The sequence below is a fragment of the Oryctolagus cuniculus genome, chromosome 7, assembly GCF_964237555.1.
Source record: "Oryctolagus cuniculus chromosome 7, mOryCun1.1, whole genome shotgun sequence".
In the NCBI taxonomy this organism is placed as follows: Eukaryota; Metazoa; Chordata; class Mammalia; order Lagomorpha; family Leporidae; genus Oryctolagus; species Oryctolagus cuniculus.
The window spans coordinates 139,088,180-139,108,250 of record NC_091438.1 but is presented as its reverse complement, the minus strand read 5'-3'; the positions used below and the strand labels follow the sequence as shown (position 1 = coordinate 139,108,250).

At 50.1% G+C, this 20,071-nt stretch overlaps 1 protein-coding gene across 7 annotated transcripts in view; it reads left to right on the top strand.

The window, feature by feature from the left end:
* Positions 1-12,582, top strand: part of ZSCAN20 (zinc finger and SCAN domain containing 20) — a 38,578-nt gene extending 25,996 nt beyond the window's left edge. For 6 of the 7 annotated variants that reach the window (XM_051832055.2, XM_008273720.4, XM_008273719.4 and 3 more), the window contains 6 exons: positions 5,701-5,887; positions 6,357-6,433; positions 6,684-6,768; positions 8,070-8,756; positions 10,194-10,592; positions 11,143-12,582. In XM_051832055.2, coding sequence (XP_051688015.2) covers positions 5,701-5,887; positions 6,357-6,433; positions 6,684-6,768; positions 8,070-8,756; positions 10,194-10,592; positions 11,143-12,401 — 2,694 coding nt within the window. In that variant the 3' untranslated portion in view covers positions 12,402-12,582. The remainder of the gene's footprint in view (positions 1-5,700; positions 5,888-6,356; positions 6,434-6,683; positions 6,769-8,069; positions 8,757-10,193; positions 10,593-11,142) is intronic. The other variant, XM_008273722.4, reaches the window with a different exon arrangement.
* The last annotated feature ends 7,489 nt before the right edge of the window (positions 12,583-20,071 follow it).

The following is a 20,071-nucleotide window of genomic DNA, read 5'->3' as shown; positions in this document are numbered from 1 at the left end:
ACAGCAGATACGGTTTGACTTTATTCTTTTAAATTTGTTAAGGTGTGTTTTATAATTTAGAATGTGGTCTGTCTTTTGGGGAATGTATCTGAGCTTGAGAGAAGGATGTATATTCTGCTATTGTTGGATAAAATACTCTATAGATGTCAATTATATCCAGTTGATCGATGGTGCATCTGATGTATGTTTGTGATTATGGTATCTCTCTTGCTGGGTAACTCTCTGTCTACTTTACTTTACTGAATTTGTTTTTTTTACAGATTATTTTTGCCTACTAGATCTTCCATTTCTAACAGAGGCATATTAAGATCTACAAGTATAATAGTGGATTAATCAAGTTCTCTATAGTTCTATCAATATTTTTCTCACATATTTTGATGATCTGTAGTTAGAAGCAGTAAGGGTTAAGTGTGTAATCCTTAGGTGTGTTATTAAGAATTACTATGTCTTGGGCCGGCGCCGCAGCTCACTAGGCTAATCCTCCACCTGTAGCACCGGCACCCCGGGTTCTAGTCCCGGTTGGGGCGCCGGATTCTGTCCCAGTTGCTCTTCTTCCAGTCCAGCTCTCTGCTGTGGCCCGGGAGTGCAGTGGAGGATGGCCCAAGTGGTTGGGCCCTGCACCTGCATGGGAGACCAGGAGGAAACACCTGGCTCCTGGCTTTGGAGCCGCACAGCGCGCCTGCCACAACGCGCTGGCCGTAGCGGCCACTTGGGGGGTGAACCAATGGAAAAAGGAAGACCTTTCTCTCTGTCTCTCTCACTAACTCTGCCTGTCCAAAAAAAAAAAAAAAAAAAAAAAAAGAATTGCTATGTCTTATCGGAATACTGTTTCCTGTATCATTATGTAATGTCCCTTACCTCTGATAATTTCCTTTGGTCTAAAGTCTGCTGTGTCGGAAATGAATATAGCTTCTCTCACTTTCTTTTGATAAGTGTTAGCTCGGTATCTTTCTCCCTCCCTTTTAATTTGTATATAGCTTTATATTTAAAATGGATTTCTGTGGGGACCATTTGGTCTAGCAGTTAAGACACTGGTTAAGATGCCCATGTTCTATTTTGGAGTGCCTAGGTTTGATACTTGGCTCTGGCTCCAGATTCTAGCTTCTTGATAATGTAGACCCTGGAAGGCAATGGTGATGGCCTGGGTAATTGGGCTCCTGCCACTCATGTGGGAGACCTGGATTAACTTCCTGGTTCCTGGCTTTGGCCTCCAGTACAGGCTTTGCCCTCCAGTACAGGCTGTTGTAGGCATTTGGGAAGTAAACCAGGGGGTGGGAGCTTTCTCTATCAACTAGATTTTAAAAATTTAAAGTATATTTATGACAACATATTGTTGGGTCTTGTTTTTTCGATCCACCGTGGCACTCAGTCTCTGCCTTTTACTTGGTGCATTTAGACCATTGACATTTAAGGTAATTATGTAGTTGAATATTATAATATTTTCCGAAATTCTTGGTCTGACAATTCCAATGTTTCCCCCATGTCTGACTCTGACTCTGATGCTTATTCTCTGTAGTGTTTTTTCCCTTTTAGTGTACCTTGTAATTTTTTGTTGAAAAATGGGCAGTTATGCAGAGGGCAAAATTAACTGTGGTAAGTAGGCTGTTAGTAATGTTGTGATGAAGTGTGGGGGCCTGTGATTACGTCTCCATCTTTTGGTTAGCTTGGACTCTGAACTTCACCAGTGCTTCTCAGCTTCGCCCACAACCCTTGGGTGGGACGGGATGCCGGGAAGGGGGGTAGTTGGATATTAACCACTCCTCACGTGCCAGTCTCATCATCCCTGCTGCCCGTTGGGTGAGGCTGGTGGAAGTTTCTCCTGAAGGTGGGCCTTGTTAAGAAGAACACAGGGCTCCGTCATGTTTCAGAATGGTTCCTTTACCTTGTTCCTTGCTGGAATCATAAGGGATTTTTTCCCTCAGTGTCCGCTGTGAAGATCTAGTGGAGCTCTTGGAGGTGGAGCTCAGAAAAGTGTGTGTGCCCCTCTCTCTGCATGGAGTTTTTAGCCCTCGGAGTTGTCTGTACTGAGCCTTCAGCATTTGTTTCTGAGGTTTAGATTCCTCCCCTGGCACTGGTTCCTGCAGAGGTTTCTCCTCTGGTCAGTTATGATTCTCTGAATCCCCCTATTTGTGCAGTTTTGGGGGCAGCAGTATGCCCATTACCTTTTTCCTTGTCAGGGTATAGTGGCATCCCATGTGGGTGCTGGCTCGAGCCCCAGCATCTCCACTTCTGATCCAGCTCTCTGCTGTGGTCTGAGAAAGCAGCAGAGGATGGCCCAAGTCCTTGGGCCCCTGCACACAGTGGGAGACCTGGATGAAGCTCCTGGCTCCTGGCTTCGGCTTAACCCAGCTCTGACCGTTACAGCCATTTGTGAATGAACAAACAGAATGAACATATGTTTCCCTCTCTCTCTCTCACTCTCTCTCTCTTTCTCTCCTTCCTCCCACCCTCCCTCCCTATAACTCAGTCTTTCAAATAAATAAACAAGTCTAAAAAAAAAAAGAATCTGAATCTTTGTTTGGTAATGACAGTAGTTAGAGAGCTTGGGCTGGGAGTAGAGATTATTGTTGAATAACTGTAACAAAATGAGGCTTTTTTAAAAAAAAAACTTTTTTTTAAAGATTTGTTTACTTGAAAGGCAGAATTTACAGAGAGAGAGAGAGAGGGAGAGACAGAGAGAGATCTTCCCCAAATGGCCCCAATGGCTTGAGCTGGGCAAGTCCAAAGCCAGGAGCCAGGAGCTTCTTCTGGGTCTCCCACTTGGTCCAAGCACTTGGGCCATCTGCTGCTGCTTTCCAGGCACATTAGCAAGGAGTCTGGATTGGAAGTGGAGCAGCCAGGTCTTGAAACATCATAGGCAACAGATTTACCCACTATGCCACACACCGCCCCCGAAAAATTTTTTTTTTTAAAGAATCTTGGTAAACAGATGTTGTCTTCCTATGAGGTCACGCAGGACTTTGATGGATCTTCTCAGTGGGGTTGATCTTTGATGCTCATGGCCATTCCTAGCTATCTCCTTAATGGTAACAATCCCGTTCTTTGAGGGTGGATTTGAGTTCTCAGACTAACTGAAGGATTTTGGAGCTATGTTTGGCAAACCCAGTAAGTTGATGAAGATGGATATTATTTTGGGGTGTTTAAAATGAAGGTGCAGAGAAATATGTCTAGTTCCCATCTTTTCGGAAAAATGGGGGAGAACAAGACTTCAAGAATATATTTACATTTTGCTGTGTATGGAGAGAAACTCTGATCGAATGCAGAGAACCTGTTTCCCTGTGATAAGGAGGGGTCATGGAGTTGGGCAGAGGGCTGGAGACGGGTTGGGGTGGGGTATTTTCATTGACTACAGCTTTGTGTATGTCTGTTTTTGAGCCAAAAATTGAGATATGTTTTTTAAAGTTAAGTGTTTCTATAAAGCAAAGGCATTGTTACATTATTGGGGTTTTAGAGCCAGAAGTAATGCCTTGGTCTGTCTCTGACTTTGGAACCTACTGAGAACCTAGTGTTATGATTGATAGAGTTGATTGGATAATGTTATCCCGAGGTTGATCATTCCCTTTTGTTTTATATATATACGTATATATATATATATGTATGTATATATAAAACATATATATGTGTAAATATAATATTCTCTATCTCAGTACTTTTTTGCTTGGAATTCTACATTGACATTAAAGTTGCTGCTGTACTGCTTTCCTTTTGAGCTGTGTGTGTTAGCTTTGCTTATGCTTCTGTTTTAAGGTAAGGTGTGCCTTTCTAAACAACACATACTTTTATTTTATTTTAAAATTCCATCTGTAATTCTTCATTCCTCAGAATTTTTTATGTCAAAAATATTTTTGCTTTTAGCACAGATACTCAGAGCAAATACATTTAGTGTTATAATTGTATCTTTCTACCCCTTTTATACCTCCCTTTGCCTTTTAATGTATCTATTGTTAACTTTATCTTACTTTTTCTGTAACTTAAAAGGCAAACAACCTACTTTTTCATTTTTATTTGAAAGACAGAGACACTCAGAGATAGATAATAAACAGAGTGCTCCCTTCCATTGATTCACTCCCCAGATACCTACAGTGGCTGAAGCTGTGTCAAGCTAAAGCTGGGAGCCAGAAACTCAGTGTAGGTTATGATGTGGATGACCAGCCTCCTGCCTCCCAGGGTGCCCATTAGCAGGAAGCTAGAATTAGGAGTGGAGCTGGGACTCAAACCGTGTCATTCCAATATGGGATGCAGGTGTCGCAGCTGCCATCTTAACTAATAGGCCCAGCACTCGCCCCTATTTTTTTTTTTTTTGACATGCTGTATCAAAATTTATTAAATTATTTCTCTAGAATATACAGAAGACCAACTCAGTATACTAAGTAAAGATTTCAACAGTTTGCACCCACCTACACCATCAGGTATAAAGTACAGATTTAGAGCAATTTTTTAGTTATTTCTCATAGTACAGCTCATTAAGGACACATGGGGAGTAAGTGCACAGTGACTCCTGTTGTTGATTTAACAGTTAACACTCTTATTTTTGTGATCAGTGACCACCCAAGGCTCTTGACATGAGCTGCCAAGGCTATGGAAGTCTTTTGAGTCCACAAACTCTGACAGTATTTAGACAGGGCCATATGCAAAGTGGAAATTCTCTCCTCCCTTCAGAGAAAAGTACATCCTTTTTTGATGGCCCCTTCTTTCTTTTTCTTTTTTTTTTTTTTTAAGATTTTATTTATTTATGTGAGAGGTAGAGTTACAAACAGTAAGAGGAAGAGACAGAGAGAAAGGTCTTCCTTTCCGTTGGTTCACTCCCCAAATGGCCACAACAGCCGGAGCTGTGCTACCCGAAGCCAGGAGCCAGGAGCTTCTTCCTGGTCTCCCATGCTGGTGCAGGGGCCCAAGCACTTGGGCCATCTTCTACTGCTTTCCCAGGCCATAGCAGAGAGCTGGACTGGAAGAGGAGCAGCCAGGACTGGAACTGGTGCCCATATGGGATGCTGGTGCCGCAGGCAGAGGATTAACCTACTGCACCATGGCGTGATCCCTATGACCCATTCTTTCCACTGGGATCTCACAGAGATCCTTCATACAGAACATTTTTTACCACTGTGTCTTGGCTTTCCATGCCCGAAATGCTCTCATGGGCTTTTCAGCCAGATCCACATGCCTTAGGGGCTGATTCTGAGGTCAGAGTGCTGTTTAGGGCATTTTTCATTCCATGAGTCTGCTGTATGGACTGCTTCCCTTGTTGGAACTTTCTCTCCTTTTTAATCCTATCGTTATTACCAGACACTTGGTCTTATTTATGTGATCCATTTGACACTTAATCTTATCTATATGATCAATACCACACTTAATATCACTTTATCGTGTAAGATGCTGCCCCTATTCTTAATGCATATGGATTATTTTTTGATGTCACAAAAATTACACATAATTTATTCATTTATGAATAAAAAATGAACAATGAAACGTTTATATAGTCTGCCTGTGTTAATCAGAAGAGTGTTCATTTGGTGCTATAAATGCTGGTCTGTGTGTTGATATCTGTCTGATGGCTTTCTCACCATACCTGCAGCCATCTTTGAATCTTTAAAGAGTCTGTTAATCCCTGGAACATATTTGTAATCCAAATAACGTTCCTGGCCCTGTGAAAGTGGGCCTTAATTGAACTGACAATTAGGAATTTTGACCATCTGTGTGTAGGAAGTGGAACTGTGTGCAGAAGAGGCCAAGTCCTTAAAGGCAGTGGAAGAATCTCAGTGCTTCCAGCTACAAGCAGTAGATCACTGGCCTGAGGAACAGTCCCAGAAGCAGTGGGTGAAGGATCCATGTTCTGATCTTCCCAAGCATCTAGATGCTAAGGTGGCACCACAGCCCTTGAAAGAGAGTGGTAAGTACCAAGAATCTGGGAACATCAGAGAAGGCAGCCTGTCTTGCTCAGGGAGAGGGGTGGGGGGTAAGGAAGGGTGCATGGAGAAGAAGGATGTGTAGAATTCAAGGAATGGGTGGGATGGTGTCTGATGGACCCGGTTCCTGAGAAGTAGGGTCAGTGGCATTGTGAGAGAGGATGCAGCTCTCAGTGATGCTGGCACACTGTACTGTATCTGCAGGCAGGTAGCAGGTGCAGGCCGGGGCTGTGCTGAGCAGTAGTCACAGGAGGTCAGGGCTGCCATCTCACGCATGGCACACCACTCAGGATAGCTTAGGAACTACACATTCCAGAAGGGACGTAAGAGGGGGAGAGCTGCATGGCCATGGAGATGGTTTGGTCCAAGTATGGTTTTTGGAAAGCTGACTCTTAGAGGGAGGTGGTTTTGGGGGAACTAGAGCTTAGATTTCTAATCCATTTTCCCCCTCAGCTGTCCTCACTCCCCGAGTCCCTGCTGTCCCCAAGATGGGGAGTGTTGGAGATTGGGAGGTGGCAGTTGAGTCGCAGGTAAGTCTTTTGCTCTTTCTTTCCTGTCAGTACTACTCTTGTTCTCTTGCCAACCACTGGTCCTCCTCTCAGTCCGTGGCCTACCCTCAACAAAAGGCCACAATGCACATGGTGTTAGCCTTGTCCCTGTCTCCCAGCCTCCCTTTGGTTGTGCTGCTCCTTACATATGGTTCCCTGTTATCTTTCCTTGGGCCTGGGAGGGTATTCAAGGGTCAGTGACGTTTGGGCTCCTTTTCTTGCACCCTCACAGGAAGCCCTGGGCCCTGGCAAACCAGCAGAGAAGGAGTTCTGCAATGACCCCCTGGGAGATGACTGCGGGGACCGTGTGTGCCTGGGTAAGGAAGCAGTGCTGGTTTCTTCTGCTCTCAGTTCCAAAGGAATGCTTGGTCCATTCCCTTGTGAATCATGGCTCTGACATCTCTGGACTTTCAGAGACAGGGAGATTTGCCCTTTGTAGCTTACGCTGTAATGGCAGGGATGGAATCTTCCCTGATGGAGGCTGCAGGGTGGCTTCCAAGAGCCTGCCCTCTTGGGGCTCATTACCTTCCTTCCTTCAGGGGTTGCCTTGTCTGCTTTCTCAGAAATCCAAACTTCTGGCACCAGGTGGGTTCTGTCTATCAGGGCAGGTACAAGTGAACTAAGTTCATGAGATGGATGCATTAAGCCGTGATGAGAAAGAAATGTCACAGGACTCAAATACTTGACGGCCTGCTGGTCAGCTCAGGCTCCTTTCTCTGTAGGCCCCCACATGGAGAGCTGCAGAATAATGAGAATTTCCTGTGGGGTTTGGGATCACTGAGAGGGGAGTTGGACTCATGGCTGGGATACAGTAGAGGGACTGTGACAGGTGTGACTCTTGGCAAGGTTAGATGTGAGAAGCTCGCTGGCCACTTGCTTGACTGTGGTTCACGCAAGGGGAAATAGTGCTCGATACTCCCAACTTTGGCTGAACTAGATTGAAGCCTGTTACGGCGCTGGATGCTTTTCATCTGGTTCTCCTCAAGGACTTACTTTCATTGAAGGCTTCCTATTTTGTTCGGGCTGGGGGCTGTTGGGACAGCAATTTTTTAAGCTTAGCTGACTGTTTTACAAAATGAGGAAATTTACTTTGTCACATTATTAGACGTCTAGAGGAGGACATGCTCCAAGCATGATGCACATGAGCTCAGCTGCATTCTAGTGGGCATGGTCCTTTCCTTCCCCGCTGGCCTCAGGACACTGTCACAGTCAGAAGATGGATGCCAGTGGTGATGGAGGCCACACATCTCCTAGCAGGAGACTAGGACCTCCCCCACGCCCCCCGCACCTGCCACATACACTGCTCTCTATTCCAGCCACAGAATTCAGTCTGATCGGGCCCCTGTAGGTCATGTGCCCATCTGTGGACCAAAGCAGTCACTCCTGTATGTGATGCATTCCATAACAACAACAGAAAAGCCAGTGAACAAAGCAAACTGCACACTTCCTGGTACTTCCAGTTACCTCTCCCCATCCCTCCAGACACTGTAAGGGATTGGTATTGGGATTTCTCGTCAGCCTCTTTCCAGGAAAGAATGTATGTTTTAGGGACATTTTGAACAAATGCTGTTCAACAAATCATTTCTACTCAGTCGTTGCTCTTCTTTTGTTTGTATAGGAGTTCCAGTTGCAAAACCAAGTGTCACCTCTCAGCAAGAGCAAGGACCAGAGTTTTGGGGCTTAAGCCCTGTAAATTCTAGGGAAAGGAACGCTACAGATTATAGCCTGGATAATGAGCAAACAGAAGCAGCCCCAGCATTGTCCTGGAAGGACTCTAGGGCATGGGAGGAACAATACCAGTGGGATGTGGAGGACACGAAGGTGTCAGGTGTGCACTGGGGCTACGAGGAGACCAAGACCTTCCTGGCAATTCTCAGTGAGTCGCCTTTCTCTGAGAAGCTCCGCACCTGCCACCAGAACCGCCAGGTGTACCGGGCCATCGCAGAGCGGCTAAGGGCTCGGGGCTTCCTGCGGACACTGGAGCAGTGTCGCTACAGGGTCAAAAACCTCCTACGGAACTACCGGAAAGCCAAGAGCACCCAACCCCCAGGGACCTGCCCCTTCTATGAGGAGCTGGAGGCCTTGATGAGGTCTCGGATGACCGTCGGAGCCACAGACAGCCCAGGAGAGGCCATGGCACTCCCCAGGTTGGGGGACAGTGACGCCGAGATGGATGAGCAGGAGGAAGGGGGCTGGGAGCCTGAGGAAACAGCAGAATGCTGTAACGGTGCCGGCCTGGCCACCGAGGAGTCTACCCAGGGACACAAGATTGCAGGGGGCTCAAATCTGCTCCAGAGTCGAATTGGTAAGGACATGGGACAGCTTGATTGGATCCAGATTCCAGCCCTCCTGCCAGTCAGACTGCTGTTCCCTGAGGTCAGGGTGCAGACTGCAAGGCTGGGTTGGTGGTAGAATAAGGCACTCCTACTCCTCCTCTCTTGTTCTGGGACCAAGTCTCTTGGCTGGGTTTTCTTGGTTAAAGATGCAAGCACTTCTAAAGTGTTAAGGGGCCGTAAAAGAGGGAACTCAGTATTTCCCAAAGTGTGTCACTGGTAGTGTATGTGACTGGGGATGATCACAGGTGTTAGGTGAGTGAACTTGGAATTCTACTAATTCTATATTTCTCTTAATGTGTCTGAACACATTACTTAGCTAAAGAAAGATAGTGAAGTACTGAACAGGTAGAGCAGAAATCAGGACAGTGCAGAATAGAACAGACGATGTGTGGGGAGTGTCCAGTCGTTGAAAGATGGAAACGCTGGGGCCGGCGCCGTGGCTCACTTGGCTAATCCTCTGCCTGCGGTGCCAGCATCCCATATGGGTGCTGGGTTCTAGTCCCGGTTGCTCCTCTTCCAGTCCAGCTCTCTGCTGTGACCCGGGAAGGCAGTGGAGGATGGCCCAAGTGCTTGGGCCCTGCACCTGCGTGGGAGACCAGGAAGAAGCACCTGGCTCCTGGCTTCGGATCAGTGCAGCGCCAGCCGTAGTGGCCATTTGGGGAGTGAATCAACAGAAGGAAGACCTTTCTCTCTGTCTCTCTCACTGTCTGTAACTCTGCCTGTCTAATAAAAAAAAAAAAAAAGAGAGAAAGAAAGAAAGATGGAAACACTGACGCCCATGAGATGGAGCATCTGATCTGAAGACACAGAGGTAGGAGTGGAACCCATGGCCCCTGCCTGCCCATGTGAGGTGGGTTTTTCTGTACCCTACTGCATCCTGGGCCACATCATGTCCCCCGAGGAGCTGATATTGGACAGCTCTTTAGGGCTCTTTAGCGCCCATTAGGCCATCTTTAGTCAGGTTCTACTGTAGGGTTCTTTGAAGGCAGTTGTTGTCTTCAATCATTAGAGATTCTCAGCTGCCATGTTTTTTAAAAGACAAATTCATCAGGTAAATAGAGGATATTTTATTCAGAAGATAGAGGGAGAATCCTATGGGCCTTTCCCTGAACCAATCAGCTGAAGCCATAGACGTGGGGTCACCGGATAGAATTGATACAGTATGGTCCTTCGTGTTCTCCCAAACAGCCAAGACTCACAGGTGTCAATAGAATCACTTAAAAGGGGGTGGGGTGAGATGCTCTAGCTGACTTCCCCCCCGCACCCATGGGAGCATTCTCTCTAGCCACGCTGGTGCTTTCTGGATGCCTGGGTTCTGGGTATTTAGAAGGAGAGGTGACCCTGACCACTGATGACCTAGATAATCTCAGTAAGTCTCACACTTCTGAACTCTTCACTCCTGACAGCAGGTGTGCACTGGGGCTACGAGGAGACCAAGACCTTCCTGGCAATTCTCAGTGAGTCGCCTTTCTCTGAGAAGCTCCGCACCTGCCACCAGAACAGCCAGGTGTACCGGGCCATCGCAGAGCGGCTGTGTGCGCTGGGCTTCCTGCGGACACTGGAGCAGTGTCGCTACAGGTTCAAAAACCTCCTTCGAAGCTACCGGAAAGCCAAGAGCACCCATCCCCCGGGGACCTGCGCCTTCTATGAAGAGCTGGACTCACTGATGAGGGCTCGGACTGCAGTCAGGGCCCTGACCACTGTCAGGGAGGCCCCAGGGCTCCCGTGGTCTGGGCAGAGCAGTACTGAGACCTGGGCTGAGACGGCAGGCGAAGATGCCATCAAACCCGGAACTCCAGACACAGGTAAGCCCGGAGTCACTGTCTGCACACTGTGCAGGCATGTGGAAAGAGTGGGGGAGCCAGGTTCATGTCTTTTGTTTCTGAACTAAGAGAATGGGATTGAGTAGGGAAAAGGATTGTATTTTGCTTAAGTTGTCCAGTCTCTGACTTAGTGTGATCCCCTGTATGAGAAGTTACTCTAGCTTCCAGGGGTTCAGCCCGTCAATTACAGAGCTTTTCAGTTTGATATGACACAGGATATGTACTGAATGTACTAGAAGAAGGAAGTGTTCGTTATTGAGTAGTAAGACTGGGGAGACTGGCTGGCGGGTGCCTTGGGCTGGGCTTCCTGGCTCTCTGAGTGGAGTTACCACATCCCAGGCTGTGTCCCTCAGCTTTTGAGGTGAGCAGTGATTGTATATATCAGAACTTGATCAATTTCATGTTAGTGACATTTACAAGATGTGCGATACAAGATAAAAGTTAAATACATTTACCATATACAGGATCCGGACGGATAAGTAAATGCTAACGAGTGAGTGAACAAACGCTGCCTTTCTGTCCGTTCTTTCAGGCTTTGAGATGAGGTGTGAGGACGGAGATCAGACTTCAGAGCAGGACGCTGTGGAGGAGCTGCCTGGACATTTATCAGAATGGACTCCAGACGCGATTTGCCAAGCTGGTGACTGGGGGGATGACAGTGACAATGAAAACAATGGCGAAGGGGCGTGGGAAGACCCCCCAGAGGAACAGTGGGAGGAGTGTTCTTCTGAAGAGGACTTAGAAAAACTCATCGACCATCAGGGTCTGTACCTTGCAGAGAAACCCTACAAGTGCGACTCCTGCGTGCGGAGCTTCAGCCAGAGCTCCCCCTTCCTGGCTCACCAGCAGAAGCACACAGAGGAGAAGGCCTACGCATGCGGGGAGTGTGGGAAAGGCTTTCGTCACGGCTCCCACTGCAGTGCCCATCCGAGACTCCGCGCTGGGGAGCAGCCCTACAGATGCCTTGAATGTGAGAAAAGCTTCAGTGACCACTCCAGTCTCATTGCCCATCAGAAAACGCACATAGGAGAAAAGCCCTATAAGTGTGGGGAATGCTGGGAAAGCTTTAACAAGAGCTCGAACCTTCTGAAACATCAGAGGATCCACGGGGGAGGGAACCTGGACCCACGTGGTGAGCCTGGGGAGAACTTGGGCGGAAATCCATCTTGTAGCCCCCGCCGGAGGAGAGCCGCGGGGGAGACGGCCCCCGAAGAGCCTCCGCGTGTCAGGAAGAACCTGCGTGCTTCCGGGCTGCACGGCGCCAACTCAGGGGAGAAACTCTATCAGTGTCCGGAATGCGGAAGAAGCTTCTCCAAGAGTTCTGCCCTCATCAGTCACCAAAGAATCCACACAGGGGAGAAGCCCTTCGAATGTGGCGAGTGTGGGAAAAGCTTCAGTAAGAGCTCCACTCTGGCCAACCACCAGCGGACCCACACTGGGGAGAAGCCGTACCAGTGTGCGGACTGCGGCAAGTGCTTCAGCGAGCGCTCCAAGCTCATCACACACCAGCGAGTGCACACGGGGGAGAAGCCCTACAAGTGCCCCGAGTGTGGGAAGTTCTTCCGCGACCGTTCTAACCTCATTACCCACCAGCGGATCCACACGGGAGAGAAGCCCTATCAGTGTCGTGAGTGTGGGAAATGCTTCAACCAGAGCTCCAGCCTGATCATCCACCAGAGAATCCACACTGGGGAGAAGCCCTACAAGTGTACGGAGTGCGGCAAAGACTTCAACAACAGCTCTCACTTCAGCGCCCACCGCAGAACCCACACAGGGAGGAAGGAGTCCTAGGAGGCCCTCCCCCAGCTCCGAAGGCCATCAGCGTCTGTTTACGTCTCCCAAGAGCATAAGACACATGCTAGAAAGAACCCTTCCTGTTTGTAAGCTTGGTGTATGCCCAGGGAGGTTCTCTTGGTGTAATCCAGGTAATTTGGCAGCGAATTCAAACACTAAGGATCCATATTTGAAGGCACTTTCCTCAAGTGTCGTTTGTTTTCCTCCTGTGAAAAGCGCCACACCACACAATCCTCAGGCTGTCCTTGTATTTGCTGTGAGAGCTTTAGCAGTATTTGAGCCTAACTGCTCAAGTAGAGGATCAGGGTTAAACAGTGACCCCAGCACTGAGTTAGGCAGGGATTACCAACTCTTGCTTTGCCGTGAGTGTCCCTGTGCAACACCCCTCATCCACAGTGGCTTTCATACGTGGTGGTTTGCATTTGGGGCATGTCCTCCCAGAGAACTTTGAGACCTGCTGGGGAGAAAGGGGAACAATTGCACATCGATGGCTGAGAACAGTCCACCGTGAGCTCGGCAAAGTGTAGGAACAATCGTGACCCTGTTACAAAACCATTAAGAACAGTGAAAACAGCCAGTGTTTACTAAGCATCTGCTTTTTGGCAGGTTCTGGCTAAGCACTTTATATACATCATCTCATTTAGTCCCCACAGCAGCCCCAGGCTAGCTCCTGATGTTTTCCCCATTCCCCAAGGGAGAAAACTGAGGCCAGGGGGAGCTAAGAAACTTGCGAAGGTCACTCATCTGAGCGGGGGCGCAGCAGGAGTCCGGCAGGCCTGGCTGTCTCTAGAGTGACAAGCTGTTTGTGTAGGGCGGGGGACTCGGGTGCCAGGGCCTCCAATGCTTGGTGGATCACACCTGTTACTCCCTGGATTCTCCTTTGAACAAATGTGGAGATCCTCTAACGATGAAAGACGTGGGCTCTTCAGCACTAGGGAGGTGGGATGAGCAAAGCTGAGCCCTTACCAGAGCACTTGTGAGTTTCCACCTCTGCGGTGCCATGGGCGAGAGAGAGATACAGGTGGCTGAGGTTGGGAACACCACGTAGCCCAAGTGATGTTGCAGTGGGATTCTACGTTGGCTGAGCCAGTGGGGCTTAGAGTTTGCCCTTTCTCAGGGATCAGTCGTGCTTCTTGTGAGACCAAGGTTACAATTCCGGAGTCCTGGGGCCTTTCACCACTCCTCACAGCCCTGTGCTTTTGCTTCTCTTTGGTGTGGCGGGAGCTCTATTCCTGACCCCCATGCCAAGACTGGGGTAGAAGGAGTCGGTGAGTGTGGTTCTCGACTGGCAGAGGACTTTGAACACTGTCCACGTTCCAGGTTCTGGTACCATTTTATCCTGAGTCTGCTTGTCCCAGGTCTACCCAGTGCTTTCTGCATATTGATCATTCAGACCTACCTCCCACGTGGACAGGCTAAGTCAGAAAGGCTTTGGGCTCTAGAGATTCTCCTTGCAAGGGGTTCCATTGGGTTGTAAAGGAAAATCGCTCTCCTGACATCCCCCTGTGACCTTGAGGTGCCCTTCACGCCCAGGTTATTTTATGGTCTTGGGAAGTCCTTACTGAAAATGGATGACTGGAAGATTGGGGCTTTGTGTTCACATGTGAGGAAGTCAAAGGAGAGGCAGGGCATTCCACAGAACGGGGTCACTCCGTAACCCCTTCCTGTGCTTCAGGACCTGCCTTCCCAAGGTCCAGCCCATCTGGGACCACCATCTGTCAGCTGCTCTCCAACACACCCTTCCTGGTTCACGTTATCTCACGGGCAGGGGTCATGGGATAAGTACCTACAAGGAAGTGGTAGTGAGAGAGGAAGTGTCAGGAACTGCAAGAGTAGGTGAGATCAGAGAGGAAGGGTCCCTGCAGTGGGCAGGTGCCACGGTGTGAAAGCAGGGATTCAGGGTGGGGCTCGGGGCCATGAGATAAGCACTATTGATATGTAAAATGGGGGTGGGGTGTAGTGGGAGCTGCCATTGGAGGAGTTCTTGGGACAGGGTCTTGTAGGACCTTGTGTATGAGTGGAGCTTGGGCTCCAGGCTCAGGCTGACATGTTCTGGTATGCATTGTCAAAAGCCATCAGCCAGCCGGCGCCACGGCTCACTTGGCTAATCCTCTGCCTGCGGCGCCAGCACCCCGGGTTCTAGTCCTGGTTGAGGCACTGGATTCTGTCCCGGTTGCTCCTCTTCCAGTCCAGCTCTCTGCTGTGGCCCGGGAGTGCAGTGGAGGATGGCCCAAGTGGTTGGGCCCTGTACCCGCATGGGAGACCAGGAGGAAGCACCTGGCTCCTGACTTCAGATCGGCACAGCACGCCGGTCGTAGCGGCCATTTGGGGAGTGAACCAACGGAAGAAAGACCTTTCTCTCTCTCTCAGTGTCTAACTCTGCCTGTTAAAAAAAAAAAAAAAAAAAAAAAAAAAAAAAAAAAAAAAGCCGTCAGCCTAATGGAACTTACTGTTAGGGTAGCCTGTTGGGATACTTAGGAATATTCCAGTTAGGAGTGAGGATCTGGCCTGGAGTAGCAGCAGTGAAGGCAGATGCCTTGGGTGACTGGAGAACCTGTGTCATTCAGAACTGAGTGTGCGAGGTGCAGATGGGGCAGGTGGACAGGAGGCCACACATCTAGTTTGGGCCATTTGGAATGTCAGGTGACCAGAGGACAGTTGGTGATGCTGTGCATGTGGCTGTCTGGGCCTAAAGTAAGGGGGGAGGATAGGACTAGAGAGTTTCTTATGATAATGGTAGTTAAACCCAGGAAAGGGCGATTATGTTCCACATCAAAGAAGTGTTGGGCCTGAGACAGAACTTGATGGGAGGAAGGTACCCCTCAAAGTATACTCCCCACACCTACCACATCCTTCCAACTCCTGCCATTCTGGGGACACTGCCCCGCTTTCTGCTGACTCCTGAATTCTCCATGAATTTTCTGGAATGTTCACTGTAGAAGGCAAGCTGAGCTGTGAGTGGAAGTGAGATGGTAGCCCTCTCCCCCTTGAGTGTCACCCTTCCCCCTGCTCTTGGTGCCAGTCTCATGTTTTCAGTGAACACTTTTGGTGTTTGTATTGTCTACTGTTCCTTTCTCCTAACTCTTAGCCATAGGGTCAGCCGTGAAGGCAAGGGCAGGGTGAGCCAAGAGGGAAAGCTGAGACCAGTGGTCCCTCCCCAGCCACCTGACTTCCTTTGCAAGGACTCCGTCAGGGAGTGTCAGTGTTCGGGGCCTGGGCCTTCACCTTGCTGGGTCACCCAGGCCTCCTCCAGCAGATCCGTGCTGTTCCAGCCGGGCATCTCGTGTCACACACCCTGGGCATTGCTCACGCGAGTCTGTGGGAAGGAGATTCACACTGCAGAAGCAGAGCCCAGTTCCTCAACTCACACAGCCACAAGGTCAGACTCTGGTTCCAGAAGCCAAGGCTGTGCGTGCTGTCCTGGGAGGGTGTTCTGTGTGAGCTGCCACAGGCAGGGCCGCCTCCCCAGGTGGCTGCAGCCCCTTCCCTGATTTCTGTCCTTTCCACTCCAAGAAGGGCTTTGGCTCCTCTGAAGTGACCCCAAGGCTCCTCCAGGCGTCTCTGACTCCACAGACCCCTCAGGAGGCAGTGGACCCAAAGGCAGGGGCAGGGAAGGCGGCGCAGGGCGGCACTGGATGCCTAGATTGTTCTTGGGCCTTGGCGTCATCACTGAACTCATGGTTATGGCCCTCTGCCTTGCCCCTCCCATATGTAGCAGTGTGAAGTAACTGAGGTCCCCCTGCTGAAAGGTAGGACCCCTGGGTAGCACCTTTCCCTTGGGCCACAGAGGAGAGTGGAGGGGGAGAAACAGCTTTGGGCCCGGGCTGTGGAGAGTGTTGAGGTAGTGAGCGCAGTGATGTCTAGAGTGGAAGGGAGTATGGTGGGTGGGCTCCCTCTACCCAGGCTGCCTGAGACTTTGTGCGCCAGAGTTCCATCCGAGCTCCCATCATTTTTGCATTTTTTAAAAGCCATTATGTGGATGCTGATGACTTCAGATCTGTCTCCTGCTCTAGCCTCTTCTCGTGGGAGCCCAGCTGCCAGCAGGCCAGCCCTGCCTGGTGACTCCCAGGCCCCGGAAACCCCAAGTCCACCTGCATCTGTTGTCGGTCCGTCCACCCCACCAGCTCAGCACACAGTGGCTCCCAGACAAGCCGCCTTCACGTGCCCGGGAACTTAGAACTTCAGCCCCATCCCGGGCCCGTCTGCAGCTCCGTCTCCCTCCCAAGGGCATTCCAGTTGGGCTTCTCGCCTGGGAAGTCTCTGGATGGAGTCCCTGCCTAAAGCAGCAGCTTCCCTTTCCTGCAGCCTTGCTTCCTCCCTTTGGACATCCCTCAGCCCCTTTCATGTTGGCAGCAAACGCCAGTCTTAAGCCCCTGCCACAGTCTGCTGCTGCAGGAGGGGAGGGGCTGGTCCTGGGCTGGGTGATCGACTTGGTCCTCTTTTCTCTTGCACAGCTCTGGGCTCTTCCTCTTCATCTCTTCACCTCCCGGCTTCGGCATTACCACTCGCACATCCGCACCATCATTCTTTGCCTCTCTGGATTGCAGCAAACCTGGAGTCGCCTCTAGTGCACTTTTGAGCCAGGGCAAAGGCTGGTCCTTTCCTTCATTGTTATTCCCCAGCCTCTGTCCCGCCTTTTCCTCTGTTGTGTCTCTCATCTGGTCCCTGTTGGCAACCCCAGCAGCCCCCTCCCATGCTGCTTGGAGGAAGAGGCAGGGAGCCCAAGAAGTCCTGGCTCTTCTCAGTGTGTGGTCAGTTCACCCACTTCTGAAAGCTGGGAGCCCCTTTAAGAACCACTTGGGTAGGGGCCAGCGCTGTGGCTCACTTGGTTAATCCTCCGCCTGCAGCGCCGGCATCCCATATGAGCGCCGGGTTCTAGTCCTGGTTGCTCCTCTTCCAGTCCAGCTCCCTGCTGTGACCTGGGAAGGCAATGGAGGACGGCCTAAGTGTTTGGGCCCCTGCACCCGTATGGGAGACCAGGAAGAAGCACCTGGCTCCCAACTTTGGATCGCCGCAGTGCTGGCCATAGCGGCCATTTGGGGAGTGAACCAACGGAAGGAAGGTCTTTGTCTCTCTCTCACTGTCTATGACTCTACCTGTCCAAAAAAAAAAAAAAAAAAAAAGAACCACTTGGTTAAGTAAAGGGTGGTAGATGGCAGATTCCAAGTAAATGAAATTTTGCCTAAACACTGGACATGCAGACGGGGGCATCACATAGACATTGCTTTTCCAGTCAGGGCACGGTTAGTGATTGTCTTGTGTGTAGATGATGCTTCCGAGCCTGTCTACTCTTACCTGATCCTTACTCCTAAAGTGGCATTTATTTTTGTGCCATCTGGAGGGTTAGGGCCAGCAGAAGGGAGACTAGGAAAATAAGAATTTGGGGCTGGCGTCACGACTCAATAGGCTAATCCTCCACCTGCGGCGCCGGCACCCCAGGTTCTAGTCCCGGTCTGGGCACCGGATTCTGTCCCGGTTGCTCCTCTTCCAGTCCAGCTCTCTGCTGTGGCCCGGGAGTGCAGTGGAGGATGGCCCAAGTCCTTGGGTCCTGCACCCGCATGGGAGACCAGGAGAAGCACCTAGCTCCTGGCTTCGGATTAGCGTGGTGCACTGGCCGCAGCGCGCCGGCCACAGCGGCCATTGTGGGGTGAACTAACGGAAAAAGGAAGACCTTTCTCTCTGTCTCTCTCACTGTCCACTCTGCTTGTCAAAAACAAAACAAAACAAAAAAAGAAAAATAAGAATTGGGTCTAAGGCTGGTCTTGGAGCACTGAGCCCAAGCAGGAGAGGAGCCACTGGTTGGGGCTGCCAGAGCTGTTGTCACTAAAGTCTTTTTTCAATTTTTTTATTTTTATTTTTTAAAGATTTGAGAGAGTTACAGTGAGAGGGAGAGACAAAGTTCTTCCATCCGTTGGTTCAGTCCTCAAATGGCTGCAATGGCCAGAGCTGAGCCGATCCAAAGCCAGGAGCCTCCTCTGGGCCTCCCCTGCATGTGCAAGGGCCAGAGGACTTGGGCCATCTTCCACTGCTGTCCCTGGCCATTAGCAGAGAGCTGGATCAGAAGAGGAGCAGCTGGGACTAGAACCGGCACCTAGATGGGATGCTGGCACTGCAGGTGGTAGCTTTACCTGCTACACCACAGTGCCAGCCCTGTCCCTAAAATCTTGAGAGTCACTGGGTCAGGAAACCCTAGTTTGGTGGCAGGCGACAAAAGTGACACAGAGGAAGAAAGTCTTCCTCCTTCCACACAGACCACGCCTTGGCTTCAGTGCTTTGGGATTTATAGGCAGTGGAGACCTCCAGGGGAGGTTAGAGGGTGTGCCCTGAAGGTGGTGGAGAGAGGCTGCTTAGAAAGCCCCACTCTTGGGGCCGGCATTGTGCCACCTGCAACACTAGCATCCCATGTGAGTGCCCATTGGACTCCCTGCTGCTCTGCCTCTGATCCAGCTCCCTGCTAATGCACCCGGGACAGCAGTGGAAGATGGCTCAAGTACTTGGGCCCCTGTACCTATGTGGGAGACCCAGATGGAATTCCTGGCTCCTGGCTTTGGCCTGTCCTAGCCCAAGCCATTGCAGCCATTTGGGAAGTGAACCACTGAACGGAAGATTCACTTTCTCCCCCTCTTCCCCTGTCTTTGAAATAAATAAATCTAAAAAAAAAAAAAAAAAAAAAAAAAAAAGCCCTGTTCTGCAGACATCACCCAGGTCCCAGGGCACGTGAGAAACAGGAGGCTTGTGCATCGCACCCACATCTGAGGCCAACCCTGCTCCTGAAGTTTCCCAGATGTCCTTGTAGTGGAGGGGGAGAGGCATCAAGAAGGGGCAGGGGCTCCTTCCCGGGGCTGCTGGTGCGTCCTGGGGAAACAGCACAGAGACCTTATAGCAGCTCAATATTTGTGGTTGATTTTGATTGCCTCAGACTAACTGAAGTTAAAAGGGGTTAAATTTTGGCCACCAGGACGCTAGGGACTTAAGATCTAACTCTAAGAGCATGTCCTTTCAGTTTACAATTTGAGCCCCTGGCTTCATTTTGTCCTCCTTTCTCTTCTTCCTCTGCCGCTGCCTCCTCCTCCTCCTCCTCCTCCTCCTCCTCCACCTCTTCCACCTCCACCACCACCACCACCACCACCACCTTCTCCACTTCCTCCTCCTCCTTCTTCTAAGATTAAAGATTTGTTTGAGAGAGTAATGGGGGGGGGTATCTTCCATCTGCTGGGCTCACTCCCCAGTTGGCCACATCAGCTTAGGTCTGGTCAGGCTAAAACCGGGAGCCTAGAACTCCGATCTGGTTTCCCATATGGGTGACAGTGGCCCCAGTACTTCTGCCTTCCCAGGCACACTAGCAGGAAGTTGGGTTGGAAGTGGAGCAGTTGGGGCTCGAGCTGGTGCTCATGTGGGATGCCAGCGCTGGACGTGTCAGGTTGACTTGCAGTGCACAGTGCTGGCCCATCCTGTCTGTCTTTTTCCTGTGGTACTCTGAGCATCTCTTAAAGCTAGTTGGATCCTGTTTTGGGATGGGGTGGTCTGATAAGTTAGTAAGTTATATTAAACTACTGCCAGACAATAAAAAAAGGAACTTGTTTTGGATTCTTCTGGCATCACCCTCAGAATGGAGACGGGAGGAATGGCAATAAATGGTGGAGGCACAGTGAGGCCGCTGTAGTAGC